This window comes from Acipenser ruthenus, chromosome 7 (assembly GCF_902713425.1).
Source record: "Acipenser ruthenus chromosome 7, fAciRut3.2 maternal haplotype, whole genome shotgun sequence".
Taxonomy (NCBI): Eukaryota; Metazoa; Chordata; class Actinopteri; order Acipenseriformes; family Acipenseridae; genus Acipenser; species Acipenser ruthenus.
In genome coordinates, this window is record NC_081195.1 from 11,968,385 (window position 1) to 11,992,288 (window position 23,904).

Below are 23,904 nucleotides of genomic sequence, written 5' to 3' on the forward strand. Positions count from 1 at the left end.
GGTCTGCAACCATTGAGACTTTCACCATGCAATACTCAACCTATGGTTGAAACGTAAACCCCAGTCCCACTTGCAGCCAATTCACTTTGAATATCTTTGGCAGTCAATCTCGGATCGTTATTAACCTTCCTCATAATTAGTCTACTTGTTCTTGGTGAAAGAACATTCTTTCTTCCAGACCGAGGGAGCATTGTGACATTACCATGAGTCTTGTACTTCTTGATAATAGAAATTGAGAACAATAGTTGAAATTGGGATACTCAAATGCTTGTAAATCTTCTTGTATCCTTCTCCAGCTTAATGACAATAAATAATTTTCTGACTAAGGTCTTCTGATAGATGTTCACTTTTTCCCATATTGACATATTGGTAATGACAGCAATCATCCTATGCCTAACCCTTTTACACTCTAAGAATGCACCTACAATCAAGCATTTCTAGACTTTTCTAGAATTAGGTTCTAGCACCTTGTAGACAGTACTATCATTGCATCAAAGGGTAGGAATACTTTTGAATTTGAATTTTTGGAGTTTTGCAAAAAAAATTACTGAAATAATTCATTGTAGACATCTGTTTCTTGTAACATTTTTTCCTCCTCCACAAAAGCAAAACTTTTTTCAAGAATTTTCTACAAATTATAAATTTCCATTGGGGTATGTAAACTTTTGACTACAACTGTATATACACAAATGGCTAACTAATGTCACTGTTTAATAAAACAAAACCAGCATATATATTTTTTTTAAAACCTTGGTTGATATCTCTTATTCTTTGTTCATTTCTTCAAAATTGTACAGCATTTAAAAATGCAGTGAAAAGGCAGGGTGCAAGCATACATTGCTGTGTATTGCCAGCCCTCTATTATTTACTGCATGGTCATCAGACCATTGGATTATAAATAAAATAAAACATTACACCCATACTTTGTTGTCTGTCTGTATCTTTGGATTACTGCACCTGCACTGCATTTGCTCTACACCTGCGCACAAATTACTACTTTGCCACCAGCTGACCCATTTATTGTAACATGCCAGATTATGTACTTGTGAATATTATATCACATAAATGTATATGCCCTAAAGACGTTTTTTATTTTCTTTACAACAAACTGCCAAGCTTCCCACCAAATTAAAAGTTGATATGGAGGATCACTGGCCATGGTGTTGCCCTGAGCTAACTGAGCCTCGTTTCCAGTATGAAATAAGGCCACTTGATTGCACAACTAGTCTCTATGTGCCAGGAGCATACTTAAATATAGCATGGTAATTAAAAAATGAAGAAATGTCCCTTTCCTTTAACATAACTATCAACGAGGCATTGAAATCAAATTTAAATTCTATTCCATCAACTCAAAGTTCTCATTCCAAGGAACTAGACAAATCTATATATACATATTTAAGAATGATGGTAAGACAGGGTGTTGTGATATGCTGAAATCCAGTGTTAGACTTTGATGTAGAAAACAAGACTTAACTTTAGACATGGCTAAGAGTTACACACGTGTAAATTGGAGTTAAAGGGACTATGTATAGGTCTGATAGTTTATCAAAACAAAGTTTACCATTATTGTGTGCAATTTTTCCCTCACTCCAATGTATTGCACTGCTTTTTGGATGCAGTTTGAATGCTAAAACAATACAATTAAAAATGACTTTAGCCAGATTCATAAAACTATCAGGATGGTGGGTGTATATCTTTAATTAAATGCATTACATACTGTATTCAGTAACTAAAGAATGCCATTCCATCAATGTTTAAGTGATGTTTCAACGTTTTATTTATTTGCTGCATAATGATTTGGAGGGGAGAGGTTTGTACACCTCCCCTCCATTTCAAACTTTCAAAATAATGTTACTAGCATTTTGTATGACACCATATTTTGATTTCCCCCTGATAATGTTTTTTTATTATTATTTTATATATATATCACAGATAAAGATTGTTAGCATTATATGTTGAAACAAAACATACCATAATACTAGTATATTAAGTCCTAATAGGCACAGTCAATGACTTTGTTTTGAAAGAATTTTGTCTGTTGTATAATTGTAACAAGTTTCAAATGTTAATTAAACTGCCAAGTTATTCAGTTAGCTATTTTTTGCACACCTAACGGATTCTACAGAAATATTAAGCCTAACCTATTTGATTGGGTTAAATAGCCATGATAGTTTTATTCCTGACAGCTCAAGTTACAGTAAGTACATCACTGTGCCCCCCCCGCCCCATTTTTTTTTCAAATTTTTTTTAATCAGCAGCTTGCCTCAGATTGAGATTCTACTTTGTTGATAGAATACTACTACAGGTGCACTCCACTTATAACGGAGTCCAATGGAAATCAGAATAAACGAAGTACGTAGTAAACACAATTCGAAATGCTGTCAGCAACTGCGAACAGAAGTACCTTAAATATAAACAATACAAGAAAGCTTAACTGCCAAAGAACAGGAGTTTATTATTTATACAAAACACACCCCTATGGGCCGTACAATGCAATAAGTAGTACCATTTTATTAATTTATATTTCCGCTAAATGTAATTAAAATTGTTTACGTTATAAGTTTTAAACTGTACAACTGCTGTGCCAACAAAAACACAGAATAAACGTAAACATCAACTGTTTTTCCTTCCCGGTGTCACAGATACCACAGCGACTGTCATTTACTGTCCCGAATGTACCTTTGTGCAAAATATAATGCACCTATTTGCACAAAATATCAACCTGTGGAACAGGAAAACTGTACCTAATAAAACGGTACTGTACGTATTAAACTGTATGTATTATTAAACGCAAAAGACCTGCCTGTGGAACAGGAAAACTGTACGTATTAAATGCAAAACATCTGCCGTGGAACAGGAAAACTGTACCTAATTAAAAAACAGTACTGTATATATTAAACTGCACATATTAAAAGCAAAAGACATGCCTATGGAACAGGGAAACTGTACGTATTAAACAGTATATACGTTACAAACAAGTCCATTTTAAGCAGCGTAATTCCCCATTAAAACACATGTTGTTTGTAAACGGAACTCCGTTCTAACAGGATCCGTTGTAAGTGGAGTGCACCTGTATATGAATGCTTCAAGGTGAAATTATATATAGTCTTTTGGTAGATTAAATTGCTAAACAACGAAACAGCTGATTATCCTTAATGTTTCTAATTATTATTGACCCACAGATCACGATCTAGCCCCTACTACACTAATATCAGCCTTGCTTGGTATGACAATATATATTTACTTGACAGCTGAAATGTGAATTGAAAAAAGTCAGGAAACATTAAACCAGACACCATACTACTGTTTTTTTTATTGTTATTTTCTTGGGATTTTTTACCATTGTATTACCTCATTCCTATCTAGTCAGAAATCCCCTTCTTAGAATTTGCTAAAGTGTCAGTCCTCTGAACGAAAAACAAAATGGCAGCTATAGAGAGACCAAGAGACAATTAATTCAGTAATCAGAAAACTCTCTTAGAAAACAAGAGGACTTAAAGGATTTAGATTGCAGGTTGATTATTATGACACACCTCCGAATGCCTCACAGCAGGAACAAAATGTCACCCAAAAGAAAGTGACTCCTAGTTTGCTAACTCATGTCCGTTGTGTATTAGGAATACACACCAAACTCGGGATATACGTTGAGGCTTCCTTTCTTTGGAGTTTGGACACCTCCATGTTTCTCAGAAAGTGCTCAAAATTATGTTAATAAATAATGAGAAGAAAAATAAAACTGGAAGTAACCAGGGGTTTTCATATTTTACAGTTGGTTTAATCTTTTAATAAACTTATTAATATTTCATATTTCTCTGAGCAAGACTGTCATGCTTTCAACAATTCATGCCCAAGGTGAATTAACTGTATTCCCTAAAGCTACAGTACAGGTATAGTAAAACATTTTAAATCTTGTCTGAAAAAAACAACAAATGCTAAAGAAATTGCACATACATTAAATGCTCTAGTCCTACTAGAATAACTTACACAAAAAAAATCAAAACTACAGTAGTCTCCACGTACAGGAACACCTCCTAAGAGAACACTTCGCCTAAGGGAACACCCTTGTGGTGAAACAGATTTTTCCTCCATTGTAAATGCTCCAGCTAAAGGAGCTTAAAACAATTTTGCTCAAAACACTTCCTTGGCACCGCTAGCGATTCGTTCACAATGGATACAGTACTGTTTTGAAAAAAAGCGATTAGTCATAGCCAGTGTCTTGAGGGACACCGATTGGTTTATTAAATCTTTCCAGAACTGCTGTCATATCATTGAATTATTCTGCATTCTGATTTCCTCGAGTGCACCTCATCGCTACAAAATGGCATGTAGACAAACGGCAAAATGCGTACACAAAGCTGGAAATGGTTCGAGCTCTTGAAAAAAACCTGAAATCAGACACAAGTCGCCAAGCAATTTGGAGTTTCCCATTCTGGCGAGTTGCTTCACCATTCTGTTAAATAATGTGCATGTCTTGTATATTGCTGCTGCTTTTTGTAACGTGTGTAGAGTTGCTGTGTTCATTTAGTTTCACAGTTAGTTTATTAATGTTAAGTTAACCCTAAGTAACACCCATTATTTTTAAAACATAAAAAAGTGTACAAAACGAGAGGCCATTCGGTCCATCTTGCTCGTTTGGTCGTTAGTAGTTTATTGATCCCAGAATCTCATCAAGCAGCTTCTTGAAGGGTCCCTGGGTGTCAGCTTCAACAACATTACTGGGGAGTTGGTTCCAAACTCCTTCAATTCTCTGTGTAAAAAACGTGTTTTCTGTTCTGAATGCCCCTTTATCTAATCTCCTTGTTTCTTTTTTCAGGTCGAAAAAGTCCCCTGGGTCGACATTGTCAATACCTTTTAGAATTGTGAATGCTTGAATCAGGTCGCCGCGTAGCCTTCTTTGTTCAAGACTGAATACATTCAATTTTTTTAGCCTGTCTGCAGAGACATGGCTTTTAAACCCGGGATAATTCTGGTCGCTCTTCTTTGCATTATTTCTAGAGCAGCAATATCCTTTTTGAAACGAGGTGACCAGAACTGAACACAATATTCTAGATGAGGTCTTACTAATGCATCGTAAAGTTTTAACATTACTTCCCTTGATTTAAATATCTGAGTATTTTGTTGGCCTTTTTACAGCTTCCCCACATTGTCTATATGAAGACATTTCTGAATTAACATAAACTCCTAGATCTTTTTCATAGGTTCCTTCTTCAATTTCAGTACCTCCCATATGGTATTTATGATGTACATTTTTATTGCCTGCGTGCAGTACCTTACACTTTTCTATATTAAATGTAATTTGCCATGTGTCTGCCCAGTTCTGAATGCTGTATAGATTATTTTGAATGACCTTTGCTGCTGCAACGGTGTTTTCCTACTCCTCCTATTTTGGTGTTGTCTGCAAATTTAACAAGTCTGAATACTATACCAGAATACAAGTCATTAATGTAAATTAGGAAGAGCAGAGTGCCTAATACTGATCCCTGTGGTACTCCACTGGTTACCTCGCTCCATTTTGAGGCTTCTCCTCGAATCAGTATTTTCCGATTTCTACATGTTAACCACTCCCTAATACATGTGCATGCATTTCCTTGAATTCCTACTGCGTACAGTTTGAGAATTAACCTATTTAAAACTGGATAGGAACAGGTCAACATGTGGGGCATGTTGTCCGTATCCTCCTTTGTAAAAACTTGTGAAAAGCAATCATTTAATATATTTGCTAGTTTGTTCTCTTCATCTATGATTTTGCCATTTGTATCTCTTAGACATTGTGATAGCCTGAAACACACCCGCAAGCTAATTTCATAGTCCATAGCAATTTAAGCTTTTTGACCATGTTCTTTTCCTTTAGTTTTATTAACTTTAGTTTGTCTCTTACTTGCCTATTGTTTTGCTTTTACTTATTCAGTTCATTTCATATGTTGATGCACATGCGTCATGACAAGTAATGCATATGTATTTATTTATTTATAGATTGATTCATATTGTGTCTGGTGGCTAACTCTGTTTTAAAGAAAAACTTCAGCTATAAGAATACTTTGCTTGCTTCCCGAGGGGTGTTCTCTTAGCCAGAGACTACTGTATTTAGATTAAGTTTGATGTACTGGGCTCATCCCTAGGTTGTAAAAGATTTAAGGTTATTGAGTGCTAGAGACACATTAACTCCTTCCAAACTCTTTCAAACCTTTTACATTCTTTTCCGCATACATCCTTGTTAAAATCGACTGGCTCGAGAGTCAAGACAAGTTAGAACAAATATATTAGTGCCATATTCCACTTAATGGTTTTAAACAAAAATAGAGCTATCAATACAATGGAAAAGTAAATCACCATGGCCTACATTCACAAACAGGTACCTCCATATATTCCCCGATTCTGATAGTCTAAATTACTTCTGGTAAATAATGATAGTCAAGTTTACTCACATGTATTCTAAGTTAATGAGATGTTTAACAGGTTAATGAATACAGTTGAATTAAGTGCTTTTATAGGTACAAACTCCAATAACACCCATGAGTGCTGTACAAACATCTCCATTTAATCTGGGGAGTGGTAAGGATTGCTGTCCAAAATGGCAAAGGCAGTTTGATAACCCCCTTGAAATTGTCAATTAATTCCTGGCAGTTATGAACGTCTTTATCTCGTGGCATTAAGTGACAAAAATGTCATTAACAGTGGAAGGATTTTTCAGGGATATGGTAACATAAAAAAATTCTTAGTAGTTTTGGATTTGGGAGTTTGGAGTATATATTAGGGTTGGTAAAGAGCTATATTCTCAACTGCTATACAGGATTGATGTAAGAAAACCCAGATTTTGAGAAGGATGGCAAAGGGAATGTTTAAAACTGAATATCTATTTTTGAGTCTGAGTTTGGTAAAAGAAGGTTTTGGCACAATAATGCTAGTTTTGTTTCAATCGAAAATCTTCACAGGATACCTAATGTAATTTACAGGAGAACAGATGGAGCAATTTTAGACAGGAATGGAAAGCCCTGTAGATCTTGCTACCATGTTGCTGGGAAGATAAAAAAAAAAAAAAAAAAAAATTGGAATAGAAACATGTTTAATATACAGTGTTTAGTACTAGCTAAAAGAAGGTACCCTTAATAAATGTCCTAATAAAAACTTCCTAATAAAAATGCATATATTTGTATTCCTTAAGAAATTGTGCATATTGTACAAAGATTCTATTTAAATGTGTAATTTGTATTTGTTTTTCCCTGCATTCAGCACGTTGTTTCCATGAGGCACTAAGAAACTGGTTGTCCTTGGAAGGACATTCACACCACACACGTTTGTGTTGTGCGGCAGCACATGTTTACAGAGAAACCTGGTGGGCAGTGACTTCACATGCCACTGCTCGCATACTAGTAGTTGGTTGTTTGTATATTCACTTGGCAGTTTCTTTATTCACTAGACTATTAAGATGTACTAGGAAGAAAATGACCCAATTGTCCTACATAATAAAAGAGTTTATCTAATTATGTCTCCTTTTAACTAGGTGCAATTTGATCAAAGAGACACGTATTAAATGAGCAGATTATCATTATTTGTGCATTTCACACGTGTGTTTTTATTTCTTTTAAAGTTTCCTAACACATAATCAGAACCCCTTTGGATGCAACAAAAATAGGTTTTAATTTGCCCCCAAGGATCTAAACAAGCTGACATAGAATACACATCTGCTGTGCTTAGGTAAGCTGTCGTTGCTATGGTTACCAGTCAGGCTCACTCAACAGCCATTATTGCTAAGCTGCAGAACAACCCTGATAGAGGGCAGAAGTTCCTCAGCCCACGCAACACACAAAATAACCTTAACCACTTAGTAAGTAGAGCAGATCACAGCAAGGAACTATGCTTATGGATTTGCCAGTGTCTGTGCCAAACTATGTAATGAGAAATTTGCAACACTATTTTTTGTCATATTAAGAAAAGAAACACAATTACAAAAATACCATTATGTATACTTTTAAACTGAAAAAGATTAGTCCAGTATTATTCCCGAACAAACATGTTTTAATACCAGAGGGTATCTTTCTCAATGTCTGAAACTGAAACTGTACTTGCATTTCCAGATGAAGACCTACCAGCTTTAAAGTTGCACTGTTGTCTTAACCAGTAATACAATTATTCTATAGTACTTTACACAGGTATGTATGTGTATATATTATTTACTATCAAAATCTGTTGGGTTTTGGACCATCATTTATTTAACCTGCCAGTGGTTTATATTCTGTGGCAATTGCCTATAGTAACGAATATAATGGAAACCACAATACAAAGCAAACCCTGTAATACTTATACCTACTAAAAATGTAGTGTCGGTATCATAAAAAGCTACCATGCATAGTTTCATCACATTAAGACTAGCTGCCAAGGTATAGACTTTCAATATCATAATTTATAATGAAGTTGAAGTTACATTTAGTAGGATAATGCTCTCCGCACTACTGGATCCTTGGCATCATACTCCCACTCATGCAATTACATTATGAGCCAGCAGTGCTGGTGCCTAATACAGAGAGAATCGCCTTTACAGAAACACAATTATGACATAAAAACCTTCAGAGCAAACTTTAACTGTATAATATGCTAATTCACAACATGCAGTCTATTGCCTCTATTAAAAGATGCATAGGGGGTTATCTCCCCTAACAGTTTCTAGTAAATAAATAATAAAAGTACAGTAGTACCTGCATGAGGTCCAGGGTCTGTCTTATTTGTATCCCCATAGGGATCTTGTACAAAATAAGAATGCTACATTGTTATGACAGGATAGCAGTGGTTTCAGGCAGTATGTGAAGGTGATAGAAAGCATGATCTCTTTCAACCACTACAGGCAGAAACATTTCAGCACTGAAATTACTGTGCTGTAGTGGACTACTCTAGCAATAAAATCAGTATATCAAACTAAGAGAGATCAAAATACACTTCCTAGTTCCTAATACAAAACTAGATAGACAACACATATTTATAACCACTGTATGATGACCCTATATAAACAACAAATCACTTTATTTCTAAACATCTGGAAAAGTGAATAATCCAGATATTATTATTTGTTTATTTATTATTTGTTTATTTAGCAGACGCCTTTATCCAAGGCGACTTACAGAGACGAGGGTGTGTGAACTATGCATAAGCTGCAGAGTCACTTACAGCTACGTCTCACCCGAAAGACGGAGCACAAGGAGGTTAAATGACTTGCTCAGGGTCACACAATGAGTCAGTGGCTGAGGGGGACCTCCTGGTTACAAGCACTTTTCTTTAACCACTGGACCTCACAGCCTCCTTAAATGATCAACATTTACTGGTTCACAATTAATACAGATTATTCCTGACTGTTTCAAAAGTGTAACCGTAAGATTTATAGCGGCTTGCTCAACTCATTACTTTGGCATTGTGAACTTACTGTATTTAGGGGAGTAGATATTAAAGCTTGCTGTCTAACAGCCTTCAAATTTATTCAGACTAAAGACATGCATTAAGGTTTTATTAAAAAGCAGAAATGTGTAACTATTATCCAACGTGCTGTAGATTTTTGGTGCTGATATTTGAGACCTGTGTTTCAAAGTTCTGACTGTCCTGTCTGTCTGTCTGTCAAGGCTTAACCCTGTAATGCCCCAGCATATACTGTAAAGTACAGCATCATATGTGATACTGTACATCAATGGCCTTTACAAGGTTAAGCACAATTACAACCCCCCAAACAATGTAAAGCTATAATGTCCATTTAAATGGCTTTGCTTTTGCTGCCACTCTTCATTATCTGCAAAAACATGTGCTGCCAGGAGCTGACCATGGCTGACTTCCTTGCAGCATAGCTAGCCCTGTTTTGCCAAGAGAAAGGCCTATTAATCCATACAGCTTGGCAAACATAGGCAACTCAAGCAAGTTTTAATTTAAATCCCAGAAAGTCCCCACAGATCATTGTGTTTTCATAGATTACTCCAGGCTAAAATACTGACAAAAAAAAGCTTGATAGGGTACTGCAACATATCTTCTCTATTCCTTAATATTTTTGTATTGAATAAAGCACTTGGTTTAATATAGAAGTAAAGCACTACACCTTAATAATCTCTAACCCAATGTTTACACAAAACAGTAAGGTATAGGTTGTAGCAAATACTGACTTTTTTCTCTGCTTGATAAATAAATAAACAGCAGTTATACAACAGCTTCCAGGTGATTTTGCTAAACTAAAATCAATCACTGCTTTCCCCACGTTAATGCTCAGTGGACCCTTTCTCAAGGTTATTAAGCAGCTGATGTGGAAGACTGAATATTGAAAGTAATTTAAATACTAGACCAGATGTAGTCGATTTCTGTTTCCACAACCAATTTTAAAATCTTTAAAACTATATACTGTACTTGTTTTGGTTTTTTTTTAAATATGTTTCTACAATTTTAACAAGTGTATTCAACTCAGGCAATACAGTATGTCATACATTGGTGCTTTTTGTTTTTATTGCATCTATCTCAAAGTTAGTTAGACCAGAAGTATAACCAAAATGTTAAGTCTTTAAGTTCAATCAAGTATCTGCTTTATATACAAGGGCTACACAGGTGCACAGAATGAAAGAAACAGAACTGTCTACATTTAAAAAACAGTACACTAAACCCATATTATCAGAAGAACTTGTGTTTGTTTTTCATTCCACACATTTACAGTTGACTGCCATTGCGTTACTAGATAAGCAAACATCCATTTTTGGAAACAGCTGGTGCTCTAACTGTACTATGCCTGTTATAATTGCTATAATGATGCTAAAACTATTTTGCGACACTAGATATTTGAAATATACTGCAGAGGAACAAAAAAGAACACAGTCAAGTACTCACAAGAACTCTGCCTGTCAAGGTTTGCGCAGATATCATAACCCCAGCCCAGTCTTTAACTGACGTCATCCAGCCCACTTCACTCGCTGGGCTCTCCTCCTTTTCATCTGCATTTTTAGGAGACCCATCAGCCTGAATACCAGCGCCACTGTTAATCTTCTGCGCTTCCTGCAAATAAAGACAAGATCACAATGAGTCTGACAAAGAAAAGAGTACTAAATAAATAAGGAAGGAAAGAAAGAAAGAAAGAATGAAAGAAAGAAAGAAAAATAAAGCAGGGCAAATTGGCACAGAGGTGGTTCATTCATTGGCCTTTCAACCCATGGGGTCCTGGGTCTAGCTTAGCGGGTTTGGTGTTGACAAATTAGCTGGGGGGGTCAGCTTAGGCCCCAGTACAAAACTAAAGCTCTACCCAGACACTAAACATTGAAATACTAAAGTATGTTTAGCCAATAAGGGTGGTACACAAGACAACCATAACAGATTAAAGAGGAGTAAGGCAGCTACAGTCATGTGAATCTACAGCCAATGAACCCTGTGGCTGAGGGTAACAGTAGCCTACACCGTCCTTCACCTTTACTGTAATATTCGCACTCCAAAATACAAAATAAAGGCTATGTACAGAAGCTGGTCTAACAAAATCAAAAAACAAGATATAAAAATGATTTAACTCGCTATGAAATGAATACTGGATTTTCACTGGCAGGCCCTTTTAGAAAACCATTTATCAGGCTGCTTTTCAATTTCATGCTCACACAGCAACTTTCCACCACTCACACCGCCCTTTAGGAGGCGGAAGTTGTTCTTAAAATCAATCTAATAAGACTTCATTTTTACTTTATCAGGCCAATTTTCATACATGTCAATCACTTTTTCAATGTATTTTCCACCCCATGAAGTAAGAGTGATTTCAGGCAAACACAATTGAAATACTTGGAACTAAATGAGCTACTGAACCTTATCATTCTTATCCTGCAGACGTATGAATAACATGCACCCAATACTAATATGCAAGCTATGTGGTTTGCTGTGCTGTTCTTTAGAAACAGACTTTAAGCACTACATATACTGTAGCATATCTCTTCAAATGTTCCTTCATATTACCCCTGTCCCTGCTACAAGTCACAGTTAGGCTTTTGGCAGTTACATAATTAACATACAGACTTGAAGGATCTGGCATGTGAAAATGTAGCTTGAATGTGTTTGAAAATAAATCTCAGGAGGGAAGTGTCAGACAGTCTGGAACGAGTGAACTTACATAGGACTTAAATAAATGTGACCCCCAGAGGACACGAACACCACATTACAAGTATCAGAAACAGAAAAAGAAATGTCATCATGACTGTAATAGGGCGAGGTCTGTACGGACTATCTGACGCAGGCATGATCCAGCAGGGGGGAGGACCCCGTGGGACCCGTCTGTCAATCATGGCAATGACACAGAGAGGTTGGGTGAGGGTGTGTTGTCTCTCCCTCTCTCGGAGTGGTTGGGAGGCGGGCCTTGGGGGGTCACTCGACCTATAGAAATAATGCTTTGTTATTCCATCACTCTTGCCCTTGTAGGAGAAACACACTGAAGCTGGGTTCGAAGAGCCCAGGGTCTTCGAAGAACACCAGGGTCTGTCTGTCTACTTCCCCAAACCTGTCGAATCCACGATTTTGTTGTGTCAGGAGTCATCCATCCATTCTGAGAAAATTAAATTCTCACTCCCCGAGCATCCCTCAGCTCTGCTGGCATTTCCCTTTAAAAACAACAAGCGGCGGAAGCTTACGGCCATCCGCCATTGCAGCCAAGCAAACTGTCACCCTCATTTTCTCGTGACCTGTTGTTAGAATGGGTACTTGCTTAACCCCACAAAACTCAACTGTAGACTCACCCGGCATGTCTGCCCAGATTGTGGTCTCATCCATCCCTCCGATATCTGAGAGAGCGAGTTGTAAATGTTCATTTTTGCCAGACTCAGAAAGAATGAACTGTGCTACCTTCTCTGTCAGATGTTCGGGAAGCCTTTGCCCAGTTGTGGTTTTAGCACGAATCGTCAAACTGTTTCGCCTCATGATTTTTTCAATCCACCCACGGCTTGCCTTGAAGCTGGGTGTTGTACACATTAATTTCGCCTTCAAACCAATTGCTGTTTGTGTTACCCTTAACGGTCTCTGTCTCTGTTGCAATATCCAATTGATAAGCTCCACTTCAATATCGGAATGAGCAGGGTGACATCCCCACCATACAGCCTTTTTTTTTGTGCTTTCTGTGAAGTTCCGTTGTCTTCTTGAAGCTGAGGTAGTTGCTTCCTCCATTCCCTAATGCGATGCTCATCAATCCAAGTTCTCTTTCAGCCGGTCTATTCCCCTTCTAATCTGCCAGCTCAACAGCTTTCATTTTAAAAGCTAAACTGTATGATTTTTGACAGAAGGTTGTCAGATCTTGTCAGATGTTTCTTGCCGGAGTAAGCTTTATCAAAACCAGCCAAAAAGTCAAAAACAGCTTTTTAAAATTTTACTGTTTTAATTTAAATTTTACACACGGTAATATTACCGTAAACCACAAAAAAAGTTGTGATTACAGTATACTAAGCGCAGGCTCAATTGAATGTCATATGTCATGTGACACCTTTCACTGACAAAATCAAATCACAGCAAGTAGTATAGGGGAGGGGAATTGTTTTGTAATACTATAAATAAATTATGGAAGTACCAAATACGGTATGTCCTTTTTATCTTTATTATTATCATTATTATTTTATTGAGTGGACCATGCATTACAAAAAAAAATACTGTAAAAATAAAAGTTCAACATAGAAAAAATAGAAACTTGCGGCTGAAAAAAATAAAATATTGCGGCAGACTGGGTTTTCAAAGTAGCTCAATTTGGCGATGTGGACATGGCAACCCTATACAGGTATCGTACAGCAAAGCTTCTAAATCATGTAATAAAATATTGCAGCGTTTGTAAATCATAGTATTATTAATAAAGGCCGCCCTCGTATAATCGCCACCCTCGTTTAAGGGCCGCAGTCATTTTGATCAATTTAAAATAAACGCTGCAGCGCCAAATTGAAGTAATACAGTAATTTGCCTCATCTAAACAACTTTAATGATTAATCAATACATCACAGAGTTTCGATTATTCATTGATATGTAAAATGTGTTAATGTAATTATGGTTCAACATTTGGTATTCAGAAAGCAGTGCAAATCTATTAAGATAATGACATTTAAGCTCCATGCAATATACAGTAGTTAGTAGTATAAGCCCCTACCACTCCTGAGTGGATATCAAATATCTCCTCAACGCATACCATGAGCTCCTTCATCACTATTTTTATAGACATGTGTGATAAGATGACAGAGGTTTGAGACTCAGAGACAGTTTTAAAGTTCAAAATAAAGTTTTTTAATAAACAAAAATAATCAAATAAATAGGCACAAGGGCCAAACAAAAAGGTTTTAAACATAAAATAAACACAAAACAAAAAGCAAAACTTACAAAAATAAAGGTTTCCAGGCTTGGCGTTGCCTTCACTGGATTCAAACACTAACAAACAGAAAAACAGCACACACAAACCACTGGCTCCTTCTCCTTCCAGAACTCTCCTCTAATGGGAGGCTGAAGCCTCCTTTTATGCCAGGTGGCTCAGTCCTTAATTGAATAATTAATTAGTTGATTGCTCCCACCTGAAGCAATCAACCTGGGCAGGGAGGAGAATTTAACTCCTTCCCTGCCAGTATTTCTAAGGGCAGAGCCCTGCTCTGCCACACATGATATCAAATTTTGGATTTAGGTTTCAACACTAGCATGCAACAGAAGTGTCCCATCTGAGAGGCAAAAGCATTAACTTTTCAAGTCTTTAAAACGTATTATTTGTTTGATTTTTTAATACAAGTTTCCCTTTTTGCTTTTTAGGTTTTAAAGTTGTGCATTTATCAAAACAATTCTTTGGATTTGGCCCAGCTATATACCCTCCAGGGGTACTGTGCTTTAAATGCACATTCCAAAAAGTTAAAACATATAGTATGATGATGGGATGACTGAATTATAGTTTAAATAAAAAGACATTCCATTCAGGTCCCAAAAGTCATTGTAAAAATCGACACATTCTCCATGTTTAATGTGTGAATTTCCCTAAAAGGCTTATTACTAGCTATAAGTAAATTGGATTGGGCCCTCTGTCAGCCTACAACTTCTGACACACAAGGGGATTCTACAGTCAAGGTCTACTCTAACCTACTTGCTTGTAGTGTGACCAGTGTCAATAATGCAGTGCTGTACATAACAAATAAATATCATAACAGCAATCCCCAGCTCTTTGTATATCATAAGTTTAGTGACATAACAGGGCAGCCCTCTGGCAGAAATGTACTTGCATGGTGCATTTGCTATTCCTCCGTGAGCAGCAGCTTTGTAAGCATTCTTGCCAGTTTCAACAGCAGCTTGCTCCCTTTGACAGCATTATAAATTGAAATAGCATGTTCTCATTTTATTTAAAAGTATACACAAATTGTAAGACATAATGTTTATTCATGACAATTATAGAATTATATTATCCTCATCATCAATCGGTTTAACTTTACTATCTAAATTCACAATGTTGTAATTTGAATTGTGAACAGCATTTGTAGCTCTTTAAAATGTAGGCCTATTTTCATTTCCAAAAATTGTGTTTATAATTAACTGCGTTTTCTGGCACAGATTTTTTTTTTTTTTTCTTAGAATCTGTTGATGTCATCTACAAACAAGTACAAGTATGAAGTGTATTAGGTGTTTTAAAAATATCTTTAGACAATAGTCCCATCAGGTCAGGCTTTTCCTCTCCAATTCCAACTGTTTTTTGTTCATCTTCCTTGTATACATGTAAGAATTTTGTAGCAATGCAAAAAAAAAAAAAAAAAAAAAACAGGATTGGAGCAGGTAGCTGTTTGTAGGGTTCTGCAGCAACTACCGTATTCCTTCGAATTTAAGACACCCTCGAATTTAAGATGCAGCCCAAATTTACCACCCTCAATTTGAGGAAACAAATCAAATAAATATGCACTTACAAAGATACAACCTCAGTTATGCTGGCGTATCGTACAAAACTGACACGAAACATCCCAACAACAGCAAGCACGACACAACATCAGGCAACATGTAACCCAGCAACCACAACAGCATTGATCGCATTGCAAAGACAACAGTCAGAAAAGTATGCACAATACCAACTAACAGAACTATTTGTGAACTGTGATATTGCTTGGCAAGTCAAAAAATACGGGGGTGTGATCAGCATTTCCGATCGGTTCAAATTCCTCAGGAAGCTAATGACGCTTCTTTGAAAATGGCTGACTAAGTATAATTCAAGATCTGGCAGTAATGTTTTGGTCTTTTCTAGGCTGCAAGTCACATTGCTGCTTGTGTATTCGGGCAGGAACGTCTTTGTTCTTCTTTTCTCGACAGTTGTTGTTGTTTGAGTACTCGGGTAGTCATGTCTTTTGTTGGTGATTTTAATACACGCACCACTATGTTGTACTCGAATTTAAGCTAAAGTGTATATTGATAAAGGAAAGACTTTCTTTGGCAATTTTATTCAGCTTTTTTAAAACCGTACATCAATACCTAAAAACTAGAAGGGTAAGTTACTGTATTCCCACACATATTGCAGAATATAAACATATACTTTTTCCACGAAATTCAGCCATTTATGCCACTATCTTGCGATTAAGCTGTAATCATTGACACATTTAAAAAAAGTTGCATTGTACAGCTAGTGACTATCATATCTTTTAGACATAAAAGCCTCAAAAAGAACATGTGGTCAATGTTACAGTAAGCTTATCTATAAAATCACATTATCTTCGGAGTCTTTATATGCAGAACTATTTTCAGTGCTGCTAGTCCAAAGAGGATTAGACAATTTGTGCATAGTGAAAAGAATAGATGACATCGACAATGTCACTAGGCAGACATGTGAAATGTTTTAAGCACCCTGCCAATACGGCCAACTTGTCAAGTAAATACCTTGATTTTGTGCAAACTCTTAAACCCCATAAACAATACTTAAATTAAGCGAAATCAGCACACTGATTCACAATCCCATTTTCAACAAATGCCGATCCGTAGTGCATAATTTCTATACAGTAGGTAGCGTGAATAAGTATTATTAGCCTTTTTCTCTTATAAGCTATAATTTCTGAATGTATTTGGTGTTTCTTTTTTGTAAAATGACATATTCCAACTCATAAAATCCCAAGTTCTGTCAACATTTAAATAAACATGGAATCGAATAGTCTTCAAAAAGGGGCTTTAGATCAAGACACTGAGGCATCGCTGCCAAGCACTGTATAAAATGAGTAAACTGTTTTTTGTTATCTCATGATACACAAGTTGAAATGTACCTTGTTAACTGAATGTGAAATTAGTTTGGAATCAGATTCAAACACCTTGATTTTCTAAACACCTTTGTTGTTATTTGCTGTTTTGACATCATCTATTTCTTTCTTCAGTGGTTGTGCTCCACAAATTCTGCAGCAAATTTATATATATATATATATATATATATATATATATATATATATATATATATATTTTAAGATTGGTGCTCTCCCCAACCCGAACATAAACATATATCCCCTGCCACAGCTGTAAATTCAAAATTAGAGCGAACACCAAGATGAGAAAATTTATGGACCATGACATATCAACAGTTGAACCAGGAAAAAGTGAAATGGTCTCTGTGTCTTGATTATACACCAGACATACCATCACACTTAGACAAGTTTCGAGAACAACAAAATTATCTGAAGACGTGTAAGCTTTACAAAGAACTTAAAATCAGAAATCATGTACACCACTAAAACCGCAAACACTGTTCTTTGAATAAAAAGTAATTATTGAAGATATGAAAATCTATGCTGGTAGTGAAGTGCTACCAGCATGTCTCAGTTAGTTGGAAAGTGACATATAACATGTGTAACGTCTTTGAGTGGTTTCCTATTGCTGCTATGTAGTAAACTGTTGCTGTTGATTAAACTGTACAATAACTCAAAATGTATTGTCGCTAGATATAGCAGCAACTTGAAATACCAAGTCAGAGGTCAGATGTCAATTTCATGGTCGCAAACTCATTAAATCATGCAACACAGTAACCTTTCTGTAAACTGGTGTCTCCAGGTCACATGGTGACAATTTCTCTGGGCTGAGGAAGTACAGCTGCCTGGACAAAACACAGCCCTCTTCATGCAAGCTAACAGCCAGTTAGAGACAGCTGTCCAGAAAAATGAAGACAATCCTGGAGTAACTCAAGAGCCATGCTTTTAAAAGGACTGCTTTTTTACAGCAACTAATTAAACAGAAGTACAGGTCTCTAATGATGGATGGCACCCCAGCCTCTGCCACTAGAAGCTTAATTGGCACCTATCACTCTAAAGGTTGGCTACCGCAGAGTTTAACATTAAAAAGGTAGCAAAAAAGCCCAAAATGATCTGTAAAGTCAAGAGCACTAAAAAGGTTTGCTCACAGCAGCAGCCTCCTGGGAGTTCTTATAATCTCTTGTGTTGTAGTCACCTCCCTGGGTTCACTGGCATCTCACATACAGCACAAGTGTCAGTAAGCAAGGTTTCCTTCAGTCCCGACATAGATAAAAAAAAATAAAGTCACTTTATTCATAACAATGTCTATCCTGCTCTAAAACCAAAAAAAACATACCGGTACATGCATTCATCTGGAAAACATCTTTGAGAAAACACTGCTGACTGGAAAATAACCTTCTGCTAATTAGTAGGATTCAAACCACATTCGCCCTCGGAAAATACCCAAGTTCAGCCATATTTTGATGGTAGAAGTTATTTAAAAAATGACTGATATGATACAAGTGTGACCACCACTTAATTATGTATGCCAAATGATGACTTGCTAAGAATATGCAATGCTACAATATCACAACTGCGCAATGTTATAAACAGCTTTATAATCAGCATATGTGGTTAATGCAAGACAACTTAAAAATCACACCTCAAAGCACTAGATGCAGCAGATCCAGCAGCTTGTTTAGTTACATACCCAACTAGCATTAATACAAAACAAAGATATGTGTCCTTGTGAACAATTAGGAAGCTGTAAAGATATTTTCTAAAAAATTTCTGACTTGAAAAATAAAGCAGTAAACTGCTTTGTAAATATATAGGTATAGTCTTTCAAAGTTCCTGAATTGTTGTACTACAACATGCAAAGACGAAACAAACACATGATCTGTTTCCTGTATTAGTTTACTGTATTAGTTTATCTCCACTAATGAGATTCTGCCTTCCCAAAGAGGATAGATAATCGACCATGCTTGGACACCATACTATTATTGATTAGAATGCCCTACAGCTCGAAAATCCTTATGGCTTTCTTCATTAGCTTTCCATCTACTGACTATCAAATGTTTATGAAGTTCAATTTACAAAAAATATGTTTTTTTTACAAACAACTAAAATGATTAAAGAATACATTACTGACACAAATAATGAATACATCCCTATCAGTAATAAAAACAATCCATCCCCATGGCAGTTAAATTCTTCCATTGCTCCACTTAGCAACCAAATATCCTTTTCAAACTTACATACTTACTTATCAAAATACTTTGATCTATACAGTTATCACTTGCTAAAATTTTAAAGGAAATCCATACATATTGTTAGAACTAAGACCCCATTAAAAATCAGGTGGTTGGTACTGTACAAGTTTCAAGTTTTGGATTTTGCCAGTATCTTTTTTCTTTTTTTTTTTGGTAGACCCAAGTATGTACTTGTATAAAATTTAAACAGCGAACATATGCAGAATTGTACAACTGTGCTTATATTATTATACACTGAAAAGAAAATATAATTTTTACTATATTTGTAAGTATTAGTTACACACATTAAACATACCTATCATAAAGCCATGTCATCAAAATATGACTGTCTGGCTTTTAACCATCATTAAACTATTGTAATACCTAGGAAGCCAGCCCCGAAAGCAAGATGGCTTCTGGAGAGATCGGAGCTACACAAAGCTGTCAGGTTTAAAGTAAACCTTTCAATTAAACAGATATTTATAGCCTTCATTTAGATTATTAAAATAGACCCCTTTCTGAGATAGGCATGGATATACACTGTGAAGTATTCCTTTAAACTTCTGATAAACCCTATAGAGGGGACAGTATAAATGAAAAACAACAACAGAACAGCAGTACAGTATAATATTCCTATATACATTTATAGTTCATATATAATACAACAACATATACACATATAATATAAATGAAAAAACACATTGCAAATAACCTGGGCATGACCATGTAAACAAGACTAACATGAATTCAACCTGACTCCTTTCAGTGCTATCTAATTGGCATCCTACTGTGGCCCAAGCAGTTAACAAACCTTGTCTGAAAACATATTCTAAAATAATTATTCTTTTCACATATATTTTTAAAGATAGCAAGGTTCAAAGCTGAATTGCACACATAGATCCCAGGTCTTTTAAACCCAATTAAGTCTGAGAAAGAGACCACACAAATTGCCACAGGTTAGCTCCTTGGAGCTACCAGTTTAAAAATACAATGTGCCAATTAGGGACCACATTTGTGTTTTTGTGTTTATAAATGACTTTCAGCTGACCAGACATTGACGTAACAGGATCCACCACAGTAGAGACGCAGTGGACGGCAAGTGATCCTATTTGTGAACAAAGCTCCTGATAGGCTCTTGTTGACTGTGTTTTAATGAATCCTTCAGAGGTTGCATGTGAAGAAGGCACTGCAATGTTGCATTTTCATAGCATGAGGTGAAATTGGGGTTGCTCAAGCCTCTGAATGGATGTGTAAGTGCAATGTTCTCTTAGAAGACTGAGGCTTTTGCTGTTCCTGAACATTAATGATGGCTCGGTGAATGAAATGCGCATGATCTTTTACCTTGTGTCCCTTGTGCGTGTTAGTCTCCTTCAAGCTTTTCAACTTCGGACAATAAATCCCTCTGAGCCGATGGTACTCTTCAACTGCAGTTTGACATGCATAGATGCAGGTGGGGTCAAAGTTGATAAGGTGGATACCGCTTAAGGAAGTAACTGTGGAAAGTGCAATGAAACTTTGTCCATAGGAGAAAATGGAGTTACCACGATCCATCATAACTGTTTTTAGAGTCATCCCCTGACATTTGTGAATGGTGATTGCATGAGGAGCAATGCCTGGGAACTGCTCTCGAACAATGTAGACTCTATCCATGATTTCAAACTTTGAGCATAAATGTTGAAAGGTATGGGTGACTCCATTGTTAAATTTGATGGTTATGGTTTTGAGCATACTTGTGTTTTCCAGATAGTATGAAATTGATGAGACTAGTGGCAATGTCAACGTTCTTGCAAATTTGCTTAATACAAATGCAAATGTGATACATTTACTACCAAACTAAATACAAATGCAAATATGTGACAAATGCTAAATGGACTTCAAATACTTTCCCATACAACAAATGTTAATTTATTAACATGAATTTGGCAGAGGCCTTTATCCAAGGTGACATACAAGGAAAGCAGTTTGTATAATAACAACATAAACACCGTAATCACGTAGTTCATAATAATTAACAGGTATGTACCAATATTGAAAGCAAGTTACATAAAACAGTGTTTCCCAATCTTGGTCCTGAGGACCCAGTGTTTGCTGATTTGTGTTCCAACTGAGCTTTAAATTATGAATTGAACCCTCAATTGAATGAATAAAATGTCTAATCAGAGCATTTGAATTATTTGTAGAAATGGCTGGCTGCACAGGCCTCAATTAACACTAATTTAGGACTACCTAATGTTAACTCAGGTAAAGTAGTCCAAGATTAGTGCTGATCAGGGTTTGTGAAAGCAGCCAAAAGAGTTGGATATTTCAAGTTATTTCTAACATTGCATTAAGTCACTAATTGTTAGTTCAATTGGGGGATCAATTTAAGAATTGAGAACTCAGTTGGAACACAAACAGCAGACACAGTTGGCCCGCAGGACCAGGTTTGTGAAAAACTGACATAAATGATGAGATATATGTATATATTTATATATGTGTGCATTGCACAATTATTATTTGTACTTGTTTTGTTTGGTATGTTTAATAAACATGAAGTTCTCTAAAGTGTCCTTTAGTTTGCATCTTTCAGGTTAATCAACTTTACCAGCAATACTGAAAAGTCTCTCTACTTTATTATGAGCATTATTATTGAAAAGTGTTTAAAATTGAAATATTTTTTAAGCTTTCCCATGGTTTGAAATTCAAATGCAAATTCTTATATTTCAGAATATACAAATACCAAGTCAGATGCAAATAGTTCAGCAGATTGCATTTAAATTATTATTATTTATTTTTTAGCAGACACCCTTATCCAGGGCAACTTACAACTGTCACAATTATATCACATTATGTTTACATACAATTGCCAATTTACCAGTTGTTTATACTGAATCTAGGTAAAATACCTTGCTCAAGGGTACAACAGCAGTGTCCCTCACCCGGGATTGAACCCACAACCCTCCGGTCAAGAGTCCAGGTATAATGAGGTATAAACACTGCTGTTTAGGAATAGAGCACTTTTTTTTACTATACACACATTCCATTTACATACAAACGTTTCACATGTCTATGGTTTTAGAGATGAGGCTGAAGTTGGCTTCTTATTCGCCAGCTTCTTATTCGCCAGCTTCTCATTCGCTCAGCTTCTTATTCGCTGGCTTTTAGTGCATAAATGTATTTGTCTATGTTGAAGAAGTAGCCTTGAATTTAACTGGTTAAATCACTTTGAGACACTGATTTCTCTGCCGGTCCCTGACAAGGGGCAACCCCTCTGCAAGCCCCAGTTGTATTTAGCCCGGCCCAACATGGTTTACTGGGGAAGAACAGCGGGTAAATATGCCACATATGCCAATTGCTCAGCTTCTGATTCGCTCTTTATGTATCTACGTTGAATAAGTAGCTTTGCATTTAACAGGTTAAATCACGTTGGATCGCTGATTTCTCTGCAGGTACCCGGTGAGGGGCACCCCCTCTGCAAGCTACACCTGTACTTACCCCAGCCCAACGTGGTTTACTGGGGCAGAACAGCAGGTACACTTGATATATATGCCAATCGCTCAGCTTCTTATTCGTTTTATGTATCTATGTTGAATAGGTAGCCTTGCATTTAACGGGTTAAATCATGCATGCTGTGACTTTGATGTTTTGTTTTTAAAATGTATTAATGTTCAATGCATTGCTGAGTTTGTTGCTCTCACTTATCAGGTGGTGTCTGGAATTATCCAAATGCAATTAAAACAGCGGGTGGAGGCATGAAATAAATATATTTATAACTTCTCTTATGCAATCGTTTCAATAGCGATTAATACCCTTTGCGGTCCATTTCAATAAATTAAAAGTAAATCAGCTCATTTTTGCTGTTAATCTACTATTTGTTAATAATACAAGTAAAACTTCAAAGAAATGTTTGAAGTATCTGGTATTGCCAGGCAGTCTCCCATCCAAGTACCAACCAAACATGCATATTATTATTATTATTATTTTAGCAGACACACTTATCCAGGCCAACTTTTGTGAAATACAATTACCCATTTATACAGTGAGGTTTTTTACTGGACCAATCTAGATAAAGCAGCAATGTGTCACCCACATGTGATTGAACCCAGTCAAGAACAAAGTGCTCTAACCGCTACTCCACAGATGCTGCAAGCGACGGATCACTAGTGTCTCGTTGTATAAGGCCCCGGAAAATTCACAATTTCACGTATTTGACTGCCTACCGTGAAAAATGTAAATATTGGTGATTTCTGCCTGAGGTATGAAATCTGATTCCAAAACATGGCAAATGTTGCACGTTGTTTTTTGTCAATTCCACCAAACTCTGTGGACAAAAAACGAGTGTTGAAACTGCAACAAGATGCACGATTATTATTGTTATTTATTTTAGTACAGCAGCAGCATCCCCCACCTGGGATTGAACCCACGACCCTCCGATTAATAGTCCGGAGCCCTAACCACAACTCCACACTGCTGCCCATGCTGGCCTTTAACAAATAACTAGTTATCTG

At 36.4% G+C, this 23,904-nt stretch overlaps 1 protein-coding gene across 11 annotated transcripts in view; it reads right to left on the bottom strand.

Moving 5' to 3' along the window:
* LOC117415708 (calcium-activated potassium channel subunit alpha-1a) overlaps positions 1–23,904 on the bottom strand; it is a 182,268-nt gene that overhangs the window by 134,367 nt on the left and 23,997 nt on the right. For all 11 annotated transcript variants that reach the window (XM_059026372.1, XM_034026389.3, XM_034026409.3 and 8 more), the window contains exon 2: positions 10,843–11,007. In XM_059026372.1, the coding sequence (XP_058882355.1) occupies positions 10,843–11,007 (165 nt within the window). The remainder of the gene's footprint in view (positions 1–10,842; positions 11,008–23,904) is intronic.